General features: G+C 43.9%; 1 protein-coding gene across 3 annotated transcripts in view; it reads left to right on the top strand.

The window, feature by feature from the left end:
- The window catches only part of LOC134501068 (solute carrier family 23 member 1-like), a 47,752-nt gene that overhangs the window by 11,722 nt on the left and 16,371 nt on the right, over positions 1-19,659 (top strand). For 2 of the 3 annotated variants that reach the window (XM_063308640.1, XM_063308639.1), the window contains exons 2-4: positions 1,075-1,154; positions 3,994-4,155; positions 9,107-9,264. In XM_063308640.1, the coding sequence (XP_063164710.1) occupies positions 1,104-1,154; positions 3,994-4,155; positions 9,107-9,264 (371 nt within the window). In that variant the 5' untranslated portion in view covers positions 1,075-1,103. Of the gene's footprint in view, positions 1-1,074; positions 1,155-3,993; positions 4,156-4,337; positions 4,439-9,106; positions 9,265-19,659 lie in introns of those variants that run through there. The other variant, XM_063308641.1, reaches the window with a different exon arrangement.

Below are 19,659 nucleotides of genomic sequence, written 5' to 3'. Positions count from 1 at the left end.
GGGGACTGACAGGTAGTAAATGCAGAAGCATCTGGAGGATATCAGATTGCTTGATTTCTGTTGTTAGAAACAGCTTTTTGGCCTTTGGGAGTCTGTAGTCAACTATCAGAGTTTTTTGGGGGAAAAACTTGGTAGGATTAATGTAATGTGTATTATGTTCTGATGTGAAACAAAGTTATCATAAGAGAATGGTTCCCAGTGAAAAATCTCTAGAGCATCCTTCCCTTACACATGTGTTTGGCTACAACTTAATATAGCTATTGATGGGAATTCTAGTCCTAAATATCTGCAGTGTTGGGTCAGAGAGGATGCTTTTTGTGTAAAGACATTAAAATAATACTATTTTTTTCACTCATCTGATAGAATTACTTTTAATTTATCTATAAATCATTCCTCATTTGCATTGTTAATAACAACCCCAGAACAAATAGTACATGGGAAGATTCACAACTCTTAGACTATATCAGTAATATATACATTTTTAATTGGTTAAAGAGAGTTGGATTTTAGGGTGGGGGTGGGAAGGGATTAATATGAAGTAGGCATATACAAGGATGATAAAAAGGCAATAATAGTAAAAATGCAGTTTTACTAGCCTGACAAGGCAATATTGTTCCTAGCATAGCAAAGATAGGATTTAACCACGGAAGCAAGTTTTCAACATTTCCTTCCTTTTCTTCATAGTAAGCAACTGTAGTCATCATCATCATCATCATTGTAATATCATAGTCTAAGAAGTAGATGAATCCCACTTATTCAGCATGAAACATTTCTTTGTATAGGAAGAGAATACTCAATAGATCTGTACAATCCATGATATTGACAGAAAGAAACCCCCTTTCAGTTACTGATTGATTCATTACTGCTCAAGCAGGATAATTTCAAAAAAGGTTTTAAAAACTTATGAGTTGAAAATGAGAAAATGATTTCAGCAAGCTAGTGAAGAGGGATATCCGCTATAGTTATTCTCACATGAATGCCTGGAAATGAAATTTGCGACTCATTGCTATTCAGGATGCCAAACATGAGGTTTGAGTGGTGCCTCATCTCAGCTTTCTCTCCACTTTATTCAAGGACGTCCCTGAAGAACCTTTGAAGTGGAGATGACACACGCTGAAAAAGAAGCAAATGGATTAGACAATCCAACTTTTATTGTAAGTTTGTATTTTCATTTTAAATCAAATGCCTGCATAAATGAGCTTTAATCATACAAAAGAAAGTAAAGAGCAAGAATGATGTAGGCAACAGCTGGTGTCACATGCAATCACTTGGATTTATTGTAAAACTAGGTTTTTCCTCCCAAGAGCTATTAGAATGGCATTTAAAACATTCATATCTAAGCTGCAACATTTGCTGCTTGTATTTCCCCTTTTTTTTATTCTGAAAAAAGTAGGAGAAAGGACTGATATTCATTTTAATAGGAGTCCTTTCTGCTATTTTTGTCAGAATATTAATTCACTATGAATCATATACTATAATTTCCTTCTCAGTTTTTAAAAAAAAGATAATCTGTTGTTTCTTGCTATTCATAGTCTACCTGAAATAGAACAGGCTGTGACAAAGAAATAATGTTACAATTTAAGAGGCTTTCACATTATTTGTTTGGAATTTTTTTGTATACCGCTTCTCATTAAAAGAAATCTTGAAGCTCTTGAAGTTTTATAGTCTTTTGCATTCTTCCTCTTTTTTCTCTTACTCTGTGCTATTTATTTATTTATTTATTTATCAATCAAACTTATATCCATTTAGCTATAATTTGAAATTTGCAGTTCTCTGAATTTTGCAGAAAATTAACATACAGTGAAATTTATTTGCAGAGAACATTAAGCAAAATTGAGAACAATGCATGTGTTTAGAGAAATGTGCACCAAATTACATACATATTTCCATTAAAAAACCCTTAAATTTCACAATTCAAATGGTATATTTGCAGACTGAAAAACTGGGAGAAACTGGAATAGATTTGCCCATCTTCATTTAGGAGTATGTGCCAATTTTACTCTGAGTCTTCATTTATTTGGATACTTCCACCTGTATAGAGGATACATTGGATTGATTGATGATTGACTGCCATCAAGTTGATGTTGACTCCTAGTGACCACATGGAAAGATTTTACCCATCATGATCTGTCCCCAACCTGGTTCTTCAGGTCTTCCAACAGTGCACTTATCACCGCTATAACGAGACTATCCACCTTGTTGCTGGTCATTCTGTTCTGCTCTTTTCCTCCATATTTCCCAGCATTATAGACTTCTTAGGGGGACGCGGTGGCGCTGCGGGTTAAACCGCTGAGCTGCCGATCGGAAGGTCGGCGGTTCGAAACCGCGCGGCGGGGTGAGCTTCCCAGCATTATAGACTTCTTAGGGGGACGCGGTGGCGCTGCGGGTTAAACCGCTGAGCTGCCGATCGGAAGGTCGGCGGTTCGAAACCGCGCGGCGGGGTGAGCTTCCCAGCATTATAGACTTCTTAGGGGGACGCGGTGGCGCTGCGGGTTAAACCGCTGAGCTGCCGATCGGAAGGTCGGCGGTTCGAAACCGCGCGGCAGGGTGAGCTCCCGTTGCTAGTCCCAGCTCCTGCTCACCTAGCAGTTCGAAAACATGCAAATGTGAGTAGATCAATAGGTACCACTTCGGCGGGAAGGTAACGGCGTTCCATGTCGTCATGCTGGCCACATGACCCGGAAAATGTCTACGGACAACGCCGGCTCTAAGGCTTAGAAACGGAGATGAGCACCGCCCCCTAGAGTCGGACACGACTGGACTTTACGTCAAGGGAAACCTTTACCTTTACCTATAGACTTCTTAGAGAGCTAGGTCTTCACACAGTGTGTACCAAATATGATAATCTGAGCCTGGTCATTTGCACCTTAAGTGAGAACTCTGGATTGATTTGTTCAGTGATCCATTCGTTTGTTTTCTTGGCTGTCCATGCTATTCTCAGGAGTCTTCTCCAACACCAAAGTTCAAAAGCATCAATCCTCTTCTAAGCTTGTTTCTTCGAAGTCCAACTTTCTCTCTCATGCAGAATTCTGATCTTTGTAGGTATAAACACATCACATACCACACATGCATTGTGAAATAAAGAGAAGGAAAGCATGTGTTAGAATCTAGTGGCACAAGTTCAAAATATTTTATTCCTATGCCATTGTGCAGAGGATCATAGCTCAATGGTACAGTATGTTGTTTTGATCCTGTATACTTTGTATCTACACTCTCAGATTAAAGAACAATAGGTAGACGGTGCTAGGAAAGTTTGGTACCAGAGATCATGGAAAACTCTTACAGGTCTAAATATTGGCTAAGTGGGCCAACAATCTGATTTGTCATAGGAGGCTTCATATGCTTGCATGTGGAAGGATGAACTGCCCTGAAACAGAAAAATGTTACACACAAGTGTCATGGTCAAAGTTTTTTCTCTATAGAGATCTGACTGTCAGATAGTTGTAGAGAAAAAAAAAGTTTAAATCACTTAGAATTGCTTGCAAACTGGCACACAGGTTTCAAAAGAAAACAGTATAAAAGGAGGGTCACTATACTCCTTAAAATACAGTGGTCTTCTGCAATGTCACTACAGGTCTTTTGATTTACTTAAGATGTTTGGGAGGGCTTTAGTTGTTGTGTGTGCTACTGTGATGCCATGTGATTGTAATAGTCTGTTGGTTGTTTCTAATATGTTTTTGATGTTTGGTAGTGTTATCTTTTTCATAGCTTGTGTTGGTTGTGCTGTAGTGGGTTGAGTGGCCAGGCACTTTTTGATAAAGTTGCATGGGTATTTGTTTTGTTGGAAGATGTTATATAGGCAGTCTGTTTCCTTTTCTAGTGTTCCTGGTTGCTGCAGTGTGTTTGTACTTGTATGAATAATGTTCTTACACAGCTCCTCTTGAGGGAAGTTAGGTTGTTACTTTGGTAATGGAGCACTTGGTTAGTGTGGGTACAACCCCAAGCTACATATATTCTCTTCTACTGGAATGAGAACATCCTTTGTTTTTATAGACTGATGATGGCAAACATTACTGTAACTTCACTGAAGATGGTACTACAGTGCTAGACTATGAAGAAAAGCCAGAAGACTTCAGCAAACAAGGCTGTAACAAGATAGCCTATACTGTCACAGAGATACCTCCATGGTACCTCTGCATCTTCCTTGGAATTCAGGTAAAGCTTCAAAGAACAAGTGAGCTGGGACTTCTTGGCAGGTATATGTTGTGCAAAAAGGTGAATGAAAATATAGTTGAGAATAAGAAATATATTCTGGTATGTGAGTCAGCTGACACAATATAACTATGTCTGGCTGTGTGGCTGTCTGTCTGTCTATCTATCTTTCATCTCCCCTGCAGTTTTCTTGGCAAGATTTTTGGGAGTGGTTTGCCATTGCCTTCTTCCTAGGGCTGAGAGAAAGGGACTGGCCCAAAGTCACCCAGTTGGCACCATGCCTGAGGTGGGACTAAAGCTCACAGTCTGCTGATTTCCATCCCAGAGCCTTTAACCTCTACCCCAAATATATAAATATAAATATAAACATAAATAAATAAAAGAATCAGGGAGTGTTTTATTTTTTCTAACAAAATGCCAGATTTACAACAGCAGAGACTTTCCTGTCAATACATTTTTGTATTTCTGAGGCCTCTTCTAATTTATTGTTGTCTTCTTCTTTGACAGTGTATCTTCAAAAAATGGGGAAGTTTTTTTTTCCTTTTTAAAAGGAACCACTAATTACTAGTTCTGTCTAGGTCAATGAAGTGTGACAACCCCCATGCCTTTCATAACAGCGTAGGGATTTTTGTTCTATCTCTCTATTGCCTGATGTCTTCAGCAACACTCTACCTGTTTCTTCTTGTTTAAGTAGAAAACACTACTAGATCCGGCATGCTGGCAAAGTAGTATTGACAAGCTTTTTCAAGAAGCAGTTTTCTGTTATAAGTCATCTCTTCACACTAACCTGAATGTGAAGGCTGAAACTAGACACAGGACATTCATGATTAGGGTTTCTACCATCCCTTTTTATGTTTAAAAAAAAATGTGCAGGGTGGAGGGAGGGAATGGGTATGTCTGCACTCTTAACCCTACAGGGTGGAACAGGCTCCTGGTTTTAGAGGTAGAGCTACCACCAGGCACTGCCCACATGATAAATCATAGCCTAAGCATGTTGATAATTTGTGCTTATGGAGAAGGAAACACCTCTTCACAAACATTCCTTTTAATTGCTTTGGAACCATACTAAAATACACTAAATTATTTGGGTAGTTTGTTGTTGTTTATTTGTTTAGTCGCTTCCGACTCTTCGTGACTTCATGGACCAGCCCATGCCAGAGCTTCCTGTCAGTCGTCAACACCCCCAGCTCCCCCAGGGGCAAGTCCGTCACCTCTAGAATATCATCCATCCACCTTGCCCTTGGTCGGCCCCTCTTCCTTTTGCCTTCCACTCTCCCTAGCATCAACATCTTCTCCAGGCTGTCCTGTCTTCTCATTATGTGGCCAAAGTATTTCAGTTTTGCCTTTAATATCATTCCCTCAAGTGAGCAGTCTGGCTTTATTTCCTGGAGGATGGACTGGTTTGATCTTCTGGCAGTCCAAGGCACTCTCAGAATTTTCCTGCAACACCACAGTTCCAAAGCATCTATCTTCCTTCGCTCAGCCTTCCTTATGGTCCAGCCCTCGCAGCCATATGTTATTATGGAGAACACCATTGCTTTAACTATGCGGGCTTTTGTTGTCAGCATGATGTCTCTGCTCTTGACTATTTTATCGAGATTTGTCATTGCTCTTCTCCCAAGGTGAAGCGTCTTCTGATTTCCTGACTGCAGTCAGCATCTGCAGTAATCTTTGCACCTAGGAATACAAAGTCTTTCACTGCTTCTACATTTTCTCCCTCTATTTGCCAGTTATCAATCAAGCTGGTTGCCATAATCTTGGTTTTTTTGAGGTTTAGCTGCAAGCCAGCTTTTGCACTTTCTTCTTTCACCTTCATCATAAGGCTCCTCAGTTCCTCTTCACTTTCAGCCATCAAAGTGGTATCATCTGCATATCTGAGATTGTTAATGTTTCTTCCAGCGATTTGAACTCCAGCCTTGGATTCCTCAAGCCCAGCTTGTCGCATGATGTGTTCTGCGTACAAGTTGAATAGGTAGGGTGAGAGTATACAGCCCTGCCGTACTCCTTTCCCAATCTTAAACCAGTCCATTGTTCCGTGGTCTGTTCTTACTGTTGCTCCTTGGTCGTTATACAGATGCTTCAGGAGGCATACAAGATGACTTGGTATCCCCATACCACTAAGAACTTGCCACAATTTGTTATGGTCCACACAGTCAAAGGCTTTAGAATAGTCAATAAAACAGAAATAGATGTTTTTCTGAAACTCCTTGGCTTTTTCCATTATCTAGCGGATATTGGCAATTTGGTCCTAGTTCCTCTGCCTTTTCGAAACCCAGCTTGTACATCTGGCAATTCTTGCTCCATGAACTGCTGAAGTCTACCTTGCAGGATCTTGAGCATTACCTTACTGGCATGTGAAATGAGTGCCACTGTTCGATAGTTTGAACATTCTTTAGTGTTCCCCTTTTTTGATATGGGGATATAAGTTGATTTTTTCCAGTCTGATGGCCATTCTTGTGTTTTCCAAATTTGCTGGCATATAGCATGCATTACCTTGACAGCATCATCTTGCAAGATTTTGAACAGTTCAGCTGGGATGCCGTCATCTCCTGCTGCCTTGTTATTAGCAATGCTTCTTAAGGCCCATTCAACCTCACTCTTCAGGATGTCTGGCTCTAGCTCACTGACCACACCGTCAAAACTATCCCCAATATTGTTATCCTTCCTATACAGGTCTTCTGTATATTCTTGCCACCTTTTCTTGATCTCTTCTTCTTCTGTTAGGTCCTTGCCATCTTTGTTTTTGATCATACCCATTTGTGCCTGGAATTTACCTCCAATGTTTCTAATTTTCTGGAAGAGGTCTCTTGTCCTTCCTATTCTATTGTCTTCTTCCACTTCCGCACATTGCTTGTTTAAAAATAATTCCTTATTGGGTAGTTTAAGTGTAGGCAATTCCAGTTAGGAAAGGAATTAAATCAGCTTTGGCTTTATTTGAGTAAATGGATTCCAAGAATCAAACAGAGACTCCACCAAGGACTCCATAATCAAACAGAAATTCAGAAGTGATTACTTAATTTATATCCTACAAGTAACTCATGAAGCAATTAACAGAGTGTATATGAAAAGGAAAACATCTATTATTCCACAATATTGCATGGTTTAAACTTCATTCTTTGCAAGCTATTCAAAGGCAATGGAAGTTCATAATGTCGGGTTTTCTGCAAGGAATCACCTTCCAGTTGGGAGGTACTTCAGAATTTAATTCAGAACACCCTGCTAGTTCAGGGAATCTTTTGTACTGTATAATTAATAGTTGGATATCCACATGTGGTTCAAAATCTTATATGAAGGAAAGCCCAACATCCTTCAAAGTACTTTCCTCCATTTAAGTTGAACTATCACTTTCCTAATTTTAGCTAAAATCTATTTGAATTAGTTTCATATGATCAGGAGATGGGCCATTCAGACCATTGCATTGTTTGGGTGGAAAATGGAGGTACAAAAATATGAACTTTGATCTCATTGTAAATAGGACTTCTAGTACATATTTTCATTGATTTCACTATCATCACTTAGTACAACTACACATAGATTTGTAGTTCATGTAGTTACCTAGACCTCTTTCAGTCAGGTTTCAGGCCCGGTTATGGGACAGAAAGGGCATTGGTCGCACTTATGGATGATATTTGGTGGGAGCGGAATGGAGGGAGCGCATCCATCCTGGCTCTTCTTGACCTCTCAGCGGCTTTCGATACCATCAACCATGGTATCCTTTTGGGTCGGCTCAGGGAGCTGGGGGTGGGCGGCGTAGTTCTGCGCTGGTTCACCTCCTTCCTCCAGGGCCAGTCCCAGTTGGTGGTAATAGGGGAGGAGAGGTCAGTCTCATGGATTCAGAATGCAGCCGCGCGGACAATCTTGGGTGCTCCAAGATTTGCACACGTAATACCTTTGTTGCGTGAGCTGCACTGGGTCCCAGTTTGCTTCCAGGTCCAATTCAAGGTGTTGGTTATTACCTTTAAAGCCCTACATGGCATGGGACCAGGATATCTGAGGGACCGTCTCATCCCTATTACATCGACTCGCCCCACCTGGTCATGCAGGGAGGGCATGTTATGGACCCCATCTATAAAATAATTTCATCTAATGTGGTCTCGGAAGCGTGCCTTCTCTGCTGTGGCTCCTGCCCTTTGGAACATCCTTCCCCCAGAGGTCCGACAGGCCCCTTCGCTCCTGGACTTCTGAAAACGACTAAAGACCTGGTTTTGTCAGAAGGCTTGGAATGGGAGGGGGAATAGTTATACTTGGGGCTGGCTAGTGCCCTAAGTGATTTTGAGGGGCGTCCTACACTCATGGACTGACTAAAATCTCTTGCCACTTAGATTTTACTATATTCTTATTTTATTGTATTGTTATATTTAAATGGTTTTAAGTTTTAAGTGCATTTTATTGTAAACCGCCCAGAGTCCCCCATGAGGGGGAGATGAGTGGTGAATAAATTTATAAATAAATAAATAAATAAATAAATAAATAAATAAATAAATAAAATTTGTCAAATTGGGGGAATTTAATAGAAAAGCAAGGCCAGGTAGAATGAATGCTAGCTATTGGTGTGGCCTTGGGTTTGGTGACAGTTTAAGGTTTCTGTTCTGCTTTGTTTTTTTTCTAAATGTTTAGGCATTTAAACTCCATCTTCCTTTATAATGAAATTCACTGAGGCCTGCTAAAACAGTAAACCAATTTAAAACAGTAAATTTGATCATAAAAACAAGAACAGGCTAAAGGAAGTCAAAGTACAAAGACAATTTTTGTAAAAAAAAACCACAGCAAAAGTTTGGTGGTTGCATATCTGGGGCTTAAAAGAGGAGGAGCTTACCAGGTTTTAAGATGGTCTTCTATAATATAAGCATCCCTACAGAAAAGGGTTTGTCTTATACACCCACCATTACAGTAGGTAAGCACAAAGCTTTTTCTCTAAACTACATTTCTTCCCTCCCTCCTCTCTGGTTCTTAGCATTACTTGACTGCACTTGGAGGTCTTGTTGCAATTCCTCTCATCCTTTCCAAATCACTTTGCCTGGAGCAGGACACCCTGACACAGAGTCATCTGATCAGCACCATCTTTTTCGTCTCAGGGATCTGCACTCTTCTTCAGGTCATCTTTGGAGTAAGGTAGTATATCTCTGGAAACACCATGATGCCTCTTCCTGATTACGTCTATCCATCCCATCAGCTCCAGCAGGAAAGGTATGTTGCAGGTCCCACCTGCTAAGGAATTCCATCTGGTGGGACCCAGAAGACGTGCCTTTTCTGCTGTGGCTCCTGCCCTCTGGAACATCATTCCCCGCAAGGTGAGGTTAGCACCATCCCTGTTACCCTTCCAGAAAGCCCTTAAAACATGGTTTTTCCAGCAACCTTGGGGATCCCATGGGGAGCCTGTGTGGTGGTGATGTTAGTTATTTATTTATTTGATTTCTATAGCCGCCCATCTCAGTGAGTGACTCTGGGTGGCTTGCAACAATAAAACAATTAAAACAATTACAATTAAAACAGTTAAAATATAAAATAAATACAAATAAGTATACATGGCTGCCAAGTAAGCAATGCATGGATGTTAATACAGCCAAGAGACGGGACCATCCACACGCTCGAGGCCCCAGGCCCGGGCACAAAGCCAGGTCTTCACAGCCTTACGAAAGGCTAACAGGGTTGGGGACATCCTGATTTCTGGAGGGAGGATGTTCCAGAGGGCAGGCGCTACAGAAGAGAAGTCATGCCTTCTAGTTCCCACCAACTGACACTCCCTGGCTGATGGGACCCGCAGCATACCCAACCTACTAGATCGAATTGGACGGGCAGAAACAACTGGGAGAAGGCAGTCCCTTAGGTAACCCAGCCCCAAGCTATGAAGGGCTTTAAAGGTGACAACCAGCACCTTGAATTGCACCCAGAAGCACACTGGCAACCAATGCAGCTCACTTAGTTAGTGGTGTTACATGTGTCGAGTACCCAACACCATTTACTATCCGTGCAGCTGCATTCTGCACCAGTTGAAGCTTCCGAATGCTCTTCAAGGGCAGCCCCATATAGAGTGCATTACAGTAGTCCAGACAGGAGGTCACAAGGGCATGAGTGACTGTGAACAAAGCCTCTCGGTCTAGGAATGGGCGCAGCTGGCGCACAACCCGAAGGTGTGCAAAGGCCCTCCTAGCCACGGCTGCCACCTGCTCTTCGAGCAGGAGCCATGAGTCTACAAGGACCCCCCATCCAAGACCAAAGGTGGAAAAACCTTAGCACTGGGAGGCCCACAATCCCAAAGCCACTCAGTCTTGCTTTGGTGGAGTCGAAGCCCATTGCACCCCATCCAGGCCCTTACAGCCTCCAGGCACTGGGTCAGGACATCCACGGCATCACTCAGGCAATCTGGGGTAGAGATATAAAGCTGAGTATCATTAGCATATTGATGGTAAATTACCCCAAACTGTCGGATCGCCTCCCCCAACGGTCTCATGTAGATATTAAATAGGAGAGGGGAGAGAACTGAGCCCTGAGGCACCCCACAGAGTAGGGGACATGGGCTGGACCTTGCCCCCCCTATCAACACCAACTGGAACTGACCCTGGAGGAAGGAGGAGAACCAGCACAACACTGTGCCGCCCACCCCCAACTTCCGAAGCCGGTCCAGAAAGATACCATGATCGATGGTATCAAAGGCCGCTGAGAGGTCAAGAAGAGCAAGGATGGTCGCAGTGCCCCCATCCCGCTCCCGCCAGAGGTCATCTAAGAGTGCGATCAATGCTGTCCCAGTCCCATAACCCGGCCTGAACCCTGACTGAAAAGGGTCTAGATAATCTGCATCATCCAGGGTCCTCTGCAGCTGCCACGCGACCACTCTCTCCACAACCTTCCCCAAAAAGGGAAGGTTGGAGACTGGATGAAAACTGTCCAGGCTGGTTGGGTCGAGCGATGGCCCCTTGAGGAGAGGACACACCACTGCCTCCTTAAGAGCTGGCGGGAGCACCCCCTCTCTCAAAGAGGAATTAACCACCGCCCAGACCCAATCATGTGCCTTCTCCCGGGCAGCCTTGACCAACCAGGAAGGGCACAGATCTAATACAGAAGTGGCTGAACTAGTAGCTGTCCACTTCCTCAGGTGCAACCGGATCAAACTCCCCCCAGATAACCATGCCAGACTTTGCCCCTGTAAGGCATACCCTTACCGCCACGAGGTAGGCTCTAATAGCGGCTGTAGCTCGTGTTTGGTCGTCTTCACCCCCTGTCTTCTGCCAGCGGCGCTCCAGGCATCTCTTAGCCCTCTTAAGCTTCCTCAGCTCCTCCGTAAACCATGAGGAGCCGCGGGAGCCATGGACACGGAGAGGCTGCTCAGGCGCAATCCGATCCAAGACCCTGGCCGCTCCCTCATTCCATGCGGCCATCAAGGCCTCAGTTGGACCATGTAGCAGACTTCCTGGAATGACCCCGAGCTCCCTCTGAAACCCAGTTGGGTCCATCAGTTGCCTGGGGCGGGCCGATCTAATAGGCCCAGACTCCCTGCGGAGGAGGGCGGTGCCAGAGAACTGGAGGCTTACCAGGCAGTGATCTGACCATGACAGGGGAGAAACCAAGATCTCCCCCAATTTCAGAGCACTCTGCCACTGCTCCAACAGAAAAACCAGTTCAGGCGAATGACCACCATTATGCATTGGGCCCTGGATTACTTGGGACAGGCCCATGGCTGTCGTGGTAACCATGAACTCCTGAGCTACCTCTGACCCCACCCCCAAGGAAGGCAGGTTGAAATCCCCCAAGACCATAAGCCTGTGGAACTCTACCGCCAACCCGGCTACAGAGTCAAGGACCTCAGGCAGGGAGGTTGCTACGCAGCAGGGAGGCTGGTACAATAGCAACAGTCCCAGCTGATCCCTAGAGCCCAACTTAACAAACAGGGTCTTGCACCCAGCAAACTGAGGAGCAGTGCCCCTGGATGCCTCCCAAGTGTCTTGGGTGACCACTGCCACCCCACCGCCCCTACCCTGGAGTCTCAGCTGGTGCCACACCCGGTACCCAGCTGGGCACACTTCAGAAAGGGGGACTCCCCCTTCTTCTCCTAGCCAGGTCTCCATAATACAAGCCAGGTCAGCTTTCTCATCCACGATCAAATCATGGATGAGGGTGGCCTTATTACAAACTGACCTGGCATTCAGTAGCAGCAGCCGACAGCCCAGGGCCTTGCAAGTCTGCCAACCGGGACGCAGGAGTGAGTTCGAGGGGCTGGAATGTGCCACAGGAACAATATACCTGTGACCCCTTCCACATACAAATCTTGCCCCTCGTCTCCCATCATTTCTCCCTCTACCTGTCACTACTGGGATATTACAGCCTGCCCTCATCCCTTCTGAACTCTTCCCCTTCCCCTGTCTATCAAAATCCATGCCCAGGCCTGCACCCCCCACCTCACAACAACCTACAATCCCAACAAAACTCCTTAATACCTAAGGTGCTTCTTCAGTGTTAGCACTCAGCACCTCAAGTTAATTAAGGGTCACCTCCTTAAACCCCATCCACCAGCCACACCAACCATTCCTTGCCATAAGCCAGTCTCCTCTCACCAGACTGCTCAGGCCCCAATTATACAATCCCTGTATTTCAAACCCCTCCCCGGCTCTCACCCAGAGACAGGGGACAAAATCCAGGGCACAAGCCTAACCCTTCTAATCGCAGGCCTTTGATCAGTTCTTCAATTGGTCATCTTGGGTTACAATGACTGTCACTTAGAAACAGTTCATGCGGATAACTATCAGCAACTCTCAGCCAGGGAGGAGGTGAAATGGCTGCCCACCCGCAGTGGGGAGGGAGCTGTAGCTGCAGAGCCCCGGCCGTTGCAACCAACCTGGCCCAGCTCTGCTTCCGCCACAGCAAATCCCTCGCCTTCACGTGGCTACACACTCCAGCAGCCTCGCCCTCCTCATCTCCTCGCCCCTCGGCACAATCCCTCCTGCAGGGCAACAGGGGCTTCTTCCATCTTCGGTGCCAGCTTCCTTCCCTCCACCATGCTGCCAATTGATATAAAAGGCCTGAAGCACTTCCTGTGCGAGGCTGCCAATCCACATTCCTGGTGGCTCTACAATCCGGCCACCTCCACAGGCTCCAAGCCGTGCTCCAGCCGCACATCCAGGTAAGGGAATGGGCCCTGGAGGCCACATGCAATCCTGTTTCAAGCCGCCAAACAGCCCAGCAAGAATTAAAAGCTGCGTGGGCCAGATGGAAAACCAATTCATTCCAATTGAAGGACAAACCCAAGAGACTCCTCCACCAGACAGACCAAATATCCAGTTCTCTAACTCTCCACAACATACTAAAATCCTCCCACAAATCGTACCCGCTCTACATACACATGCTGACTCGGCGCCATCTTTAAAAAAAAGGTGTTAGGTCATTGTTATTCTCCCACACTTGGCTTTTTTAATGTTTTTAGTTTTAGTCATGTAGTATCAGTATTTTAAGGTTGTTTTAATTGTTGCTGTTCTTGTATGCTGCCCAGAGTCACTTTCTGTGAGATGGGCAGCTACATAAAATTGCTAAATAAATAAATAAATAAATATTTATAATTAACCAAAATGGATAGGATGTGACATCGCTGTTAAAATAAACAGAATTGGTTGTAGTATTTTCCCATTTTAGTAATTAGATTTCAGGGTGTTTAATGGCAAGATGACAGGGAACAAATCATTTTTGTGTAAATATAGTATACCACTCTTCCAGTCTGCCTAGGAAGTTGTACTGGATTCCCTTGTAGTGGGAACATTGATGAAATGGAAAATGTGGGTTTCCTTTGAGCCCCAAACAAGCCTATTATGTTTTGGAAGTTCTGCTAGATGGGCTGTGATTCAGCAGGAAAAAAAAATCCTGCGTTATTTTATGGGATAACTAGGGTAAAGCTAGTCAATGTCTTTTTTCCAATCTTACACCACCTCAAAACATTTATTTCTGATACAACCAAAATTTATTCCATGTCCAGGCAAAATATGTATGTTTTGGTTCACCTGGACCTAGATGTTTTGTGTATAGAATTATTTGTGCATGAACTATTTCTGTATTTGTAGTGAAGTGATTTGGATTATACATTTTGAATAATTTGCAGTTAAATGCTGATTATGTTGATTATAGTATTAAAAAGTATACCTCCTGGATAGGTTCAGTCACAGTGTCCAGCTTCCTCTGTTATCTTTCCCCAGTTTTCTTCTTAATAGCTAGAATTCATGAGCTCTAGAATGATATAATCATCTGTTTCTGCTAAGTGGCATATTTTTAACAATGCCAATCTGAAGAAACTTTTCATCAGCTGATTCCAACAGGAATTAATGAAATCTTGTACGGGGCTCAATTCATGCTAGACCAGTATAATGATTGGTGGGTGTTTTAAAGCAGAGGTGGGGTAATATCTTCCTTCTTATGTTCATTAAACCTCATCTCACCAGCCTGAAAGAATTCCAAGGACTATTCATCCCTTCTTATGATCATGGAGGGAGTCTAAACGTGTGCAGATAGGATGCAGTGGCTAGTTATACTCCAAAATGACCTTTCCTGCTTCTTTGAAATACTGTATACCCTTCCTTCATATTTTCCTCTTGATCTTTAAGGAACATGCATAACCTGGCCTCTTATTTTTTGGATCAAAAATTATAGCTCCTTAATCTGAGACAGGTGCTTAATTTGGATCAACTTTCCAGGCTTCATTTTTCTGCAATAAAATCACACCCATGCACAAACACACATTTTTTGTTTGCAGTACAGTACAAATAATGATTTGGGAGTGAAGGAGAGATTTTCTGCAGGAAAATTTGTGACAGACTATAATCCAGATTAAGAATATATTCCAGTTCAAAGCCTGGGGCTGCCTTTTCTCCAAGTGTGTTTTCTCCAGATTTAGGTAAGCTTTTTAAAGATTAAAAAAACAAAGTAATATATACAGTATCAATTCAGTTAAATAAAGCCCAAATCAGGCTGAAACTCCTGACACACCTTAGTCTATCTGGATGATGAGGGGTTGGTCATTCTACCAGGAACTTCTGCCCTCAGTCCAGCCCTAGGAAAATTGAATGGAAAGTATTTTGGATCCTCTAGCCTAAAGCTGACACTAACAAACTTAAAAAACGCAGGGGTAGCTGGGCAACTATGCACAAAGAAGTTTTTAATGAAAATTTCCTTTTTAAATGAATGAAATCAAATCTGTAGTTACAACCAGGAATTTACTGGGAAAATGGGATCATAGGAAAAAGAATGGAAGATGGCAATCGCTCACAAAGTTCTAAACTGAATAAATACAGTCAGCCTAGCTAAACTACGTACTTATTACCTGAGTCAAATAGGGTCTTGGGATTCAGCAGATGTTCCCGGTTCATTTAACAGAGAGTATACTTTGAAATAAATAATCTGGGCCTCTTAATTAGGATGCTATTAGGTAGACCTTCCTAAACCTTGCTATGCCAAATCAAGCAAAAAGCTCTATATCTGTGTCCTGACTCTAGCCAACAAATCAAAAAATTATGTAGCAATATTGAAGTAAAAGGATATTTTAATCTGAATATATAGTATGCACTAAACTGAGATCGGATTCAATGGCCTAAATGGCTGTTTCCAACTGTATAGATTATTTGATGTATCAATTTCATATTATGCTGCAAAAATATCAGTGTTATCTCAGTGCTCTGTGTGATGAAAGCTCCTAATAAATTATAATAAAATGCCTTAAAGGACCCTATACTGAAAAACAAAATAGCTTGTTTGCAATTCTGGGAGAAGAAAGCATGCATGTACAGGAAGCATATGCAGATCTGTCAAGGAAAGGCAAGTTCAAATGAAATATTAGGAATCTGACAAGAAGTGCCAGAGCAGATCGGTTAGTCAAAATGAAGCAGCTTCAGGGTTCACTTTTGACAAGGATTTTTATTAACAGCTTTAAGAAAGTATCATGAGACTTTTTGTGTTGCTTTGTATGCATCTTTGTTCTTTGGGACTGAAGAAGAGGAAACAGAGCAGAGTAATTCCCCAAGACATTGTGTTTGTCTACTCAACAATGAAACCCTCAGAACTGGGCAACAGATGCTCTTTGTTTAGAATTAAGCAAGATTCTAATTTGTTTAAGACTCCTTTCCCTTCCCCACCCTCCTGGAAGATTTTCAGTTTCACAATAACCCCTTTGATTCTGCTATGAATCACCAAACTACATTCAGAGCTACTAAATTAAATCTGTTCTGCTAAGCACTTACTTAGCTACAGAGAATGTACTGTTACAAGAGGCTTGCCCTGTGCTATAGAATTAGGAACCTTTTTTGTAGCCCTGGAACAAAATTGGTGAACACCACTCAACAATTACAAGAGACTACCAAAAGGTTTTTAAAAGCTTTATTTTATCCATATAAGCATCTCACATTCGCTTTCTCACTCATTCAGGTCATACATACAAACAAACTCCTTGGTGGCCAAGTGACAAAAGAGGGTGGGATGTCCCCAGAGAGTGCTGAATTTTGACAGAGTGGTAAATGGGCTTTTGAACTTATCCCTTCATATTTTGCCTTAGAATGTATCTTGATAGAGCTTTGCACATGCATTTCTTTCAAGCTCCATTGCCAGCAACATTTATTAGCCCTTCAGTGTCTGGCCATTAATCCAGTCTCTGCATTTGAGCAAAAATATACAAGAGTGTGTTAGGAGCCATTTTAAAGACCCTTCGCTCTAACAGTGATGTCAGTGACAAACAGCTGTGTATGCCAGACAATTAAAATTGCTTCCTGGGGGAGTGGGCCAGAGAAATGAGATGTTATAAGGCCCAGTTCAAGAGCTTTATCCTGCCTTCCTCACAGTGCTTCTTAAACTGCAGGATCGCATTCCAAGGGGTTTTCTTTTTCCACAGGCTCAACATATACTATTATTTTTGTTGAGTTATTTGAGCGGTTTGTCTCTATTTAGGCTTACAATTCTGTGCAAATGCATCTGACTTACTTGTACATACTGTATGTTAAAATGAACTTTGAAAAATAAGATGTATGCTTCTCCCTGAACACTGTTATGTGTTTCCTACCTTTTTTATGGTAGAAAAGATTAATTCAAAAGATCAGATTACTTTGCAGTGGTATAAAGAATTCAGATGGGTGTCATTTCAAAAGGGAGAAGCATGCCTGCCCTTCCAGAACAATGTGGCAAAGGGGCTTCCATAGAACTGTGTTAACACTTTGCAGAACTGATGATCTTTTAGGGAGTGGAAAGAAGAACCCAGATGAAAGGCTGTAGCTAAATGGTTGAACACATGATTTAGATAAGGGAGATACCAGGTTCAGGCACTGGTAAAGTTAGGAAACTGCCTCAGCCCCAGACAGCTGCTCCTGGCAGCTTTTTGCAGTCTCTGGCCTTCTAGATGTGTTAGGAATTCTATGAATTGTAAGCCCCCACGTCTGGGGGGCACCAGGTTCTGGAAGCAGAAGGGAAGGCAACTTCCTGTGTTTTAACTCTTGGATTACTATTAGGAGCTGCAGAGTCAAATCTTATTGATTATAGTTTTGTAAGCCACTTTGTTTCATTCAGCTGAAGCAGCATCAAAGCACTTGTAATCAATCCATCTATCTTGGAGGCAAAGAGTTACATCTAAGTGCTCTCTTGTCCTCTCTCAAGAGTGTTGTGACAGTGATTCTTCTGTTGCACTTAATGCACAGTGCTAATGCCTTGAGGTAAAAAGAGAGATTTCCTCTCTAGAGGAGCTATTGTTATGGTAAGTACAAATTAGTTATTTAGCGATGTTTGCACTTTTAGATGTATTTTCTTTCCTGTCTTGGTCAAATAAGTGACTGTCACGAGTGCACTGCCATGGGGCAAATGCATGGCAGCGCACACATGATAACAGATAGCCTCAAGTAGAGAGAGGAAAAGGAGAAGTAGTTAGAAAAACAAAAGAAAGCAATGGCCTGGAAATATCCTACCTGAGAGGAGCCGGCACTCGACCATCAACGCCATTGTCCCGACAACGAGCAGGGCAGGAACAGGTAGGGTGTGGTTGGGACATGCGCAGTCATGGCTCGATCACAACCAAATAAGGAAATCCGGAGAAGGGGCGGAGCAAGGGTGGGGGGGAGGAACTCTGGCGGGAACGAGGGGATATATTTGAAATCTGTAACAGGCTACGCTACTCTCGGCTTTTTACTGGACAAGTACCTATCTAAATAAACCCGGAACCTGTTTACTCGAAGCAGCGCCTGCGCGTTATTTATAATAGGACGATCCTTACTTAAAGCCGAGAGTACCCTCCAAACCCGCTAGCCTCTACCAATATTTTTTTTTTGTGAGAGAATAAGCTAGCGATGGCCACACCAGTGTGGTCCCTGACTGCAACGGCACAATGCCACAACGAAGAAGACTCCATACAGCTGGGGGACCTAGAAGTAGTCCTGGACGAGCCAGACACTCCGGAATGGGACGACGCCTCCGAACCCCAACCGGAGTCACCCCGCGAAGTGGAACAACTCCACTCCATCGGAACATCAGCGAAAGTACTAACCAAACGACAGACGGAGCAGCAGATGGCAGAAGCGCAAAGAGACTGGTGCCAAGGAATCGAGACCCGAATACGGTCGATCGAGGTCATGATGCAATCCATGGCACAGGCACTCCGGGACATCGCGACGAATGCAGTGGCAGCAAGACCAAGGGAGCCCGACGGCAACTCACCTCACCAACCGCCGGCCCCGAGGGATGGAGATCGGGTGCAAGACTTTGTAGCCCACCAGCGCGCGAATCTTCTGGCCGCACCTACCCCAACTCAAGCGCGCCCGAAAAGCAACCCGAGGGGTGAAGTCGCAAAAGACTTTGGTGTGAAGTTTGACGGCGAGCCGGCAAACCTCTCCTTCTTTCTGGCAAACGCGACTGATTTTGTACTACAACAGGGCCATAACTTTACCTCTGAGAGGGCAACAGTCTTGGCCATAGCCACCAAATTGCGGGGCAGATTGGTATGTACAGATGCTGGACTCTAGGGACCCAGCCCTGGCTACCTGTAATGCATTCCTAACGGCACTGAGAGACTACTTTGAAGACCCACTAGCTAAGGACAAAGCCAAAGTCGCCCTTACGGGACTCAAACAGGGACAGAAATCCGTAGTGGAATACGCGCTGCAATTTGAAGTCCTAGCCGGGAAAGTCCCGGAATGGGGGGAAGCTACACTGACTGACTTATTTAAACGGGGCCTTAACCACGACATCCTGCAATGGGTGGTGTACCGGGACAACCCGGACTCGCTAAACGAATGGATACGTTTAGCCGGGAAGACCGAGCATGCGAAGGACATCTTCTGTATGGCGACCCGGAGCGACGAGATGGCCACCCGAGACAGAAGACCGACACCACCACAGAGAATGCCATGGGACGAAGAACGGCAACGGTGGCTGACCCGAGGGCTATGCCTCAAATGCGGCAGAGAGGGCCACAGAGCGGCGGACTGCAGCGAACCTCAGATGAGGAACCAACCGCCCAAGATGACGCCAAAACCGGTCCCCAGACCCCAACCACGGCCACGAACA

This window comes from Candoia aspera, chromosome 7 (assembly GCF_035149785.1).
Source record: "Candoia aspera isolate rCanAsp1 chromosome 7, rCanAsp1.hap2, whole genome shotgun sequence".
Taxonomy (NCBI): Eukaryota; Metazoa; Chordata; class Lepidosauria; order Squamata; family Boidae; genus Candoia; species Candoia aspera.
Note: the sequence above shows the minus strand (reverse complement) of the source record. Positions and strands in the feature narration are given on the sequence as shown.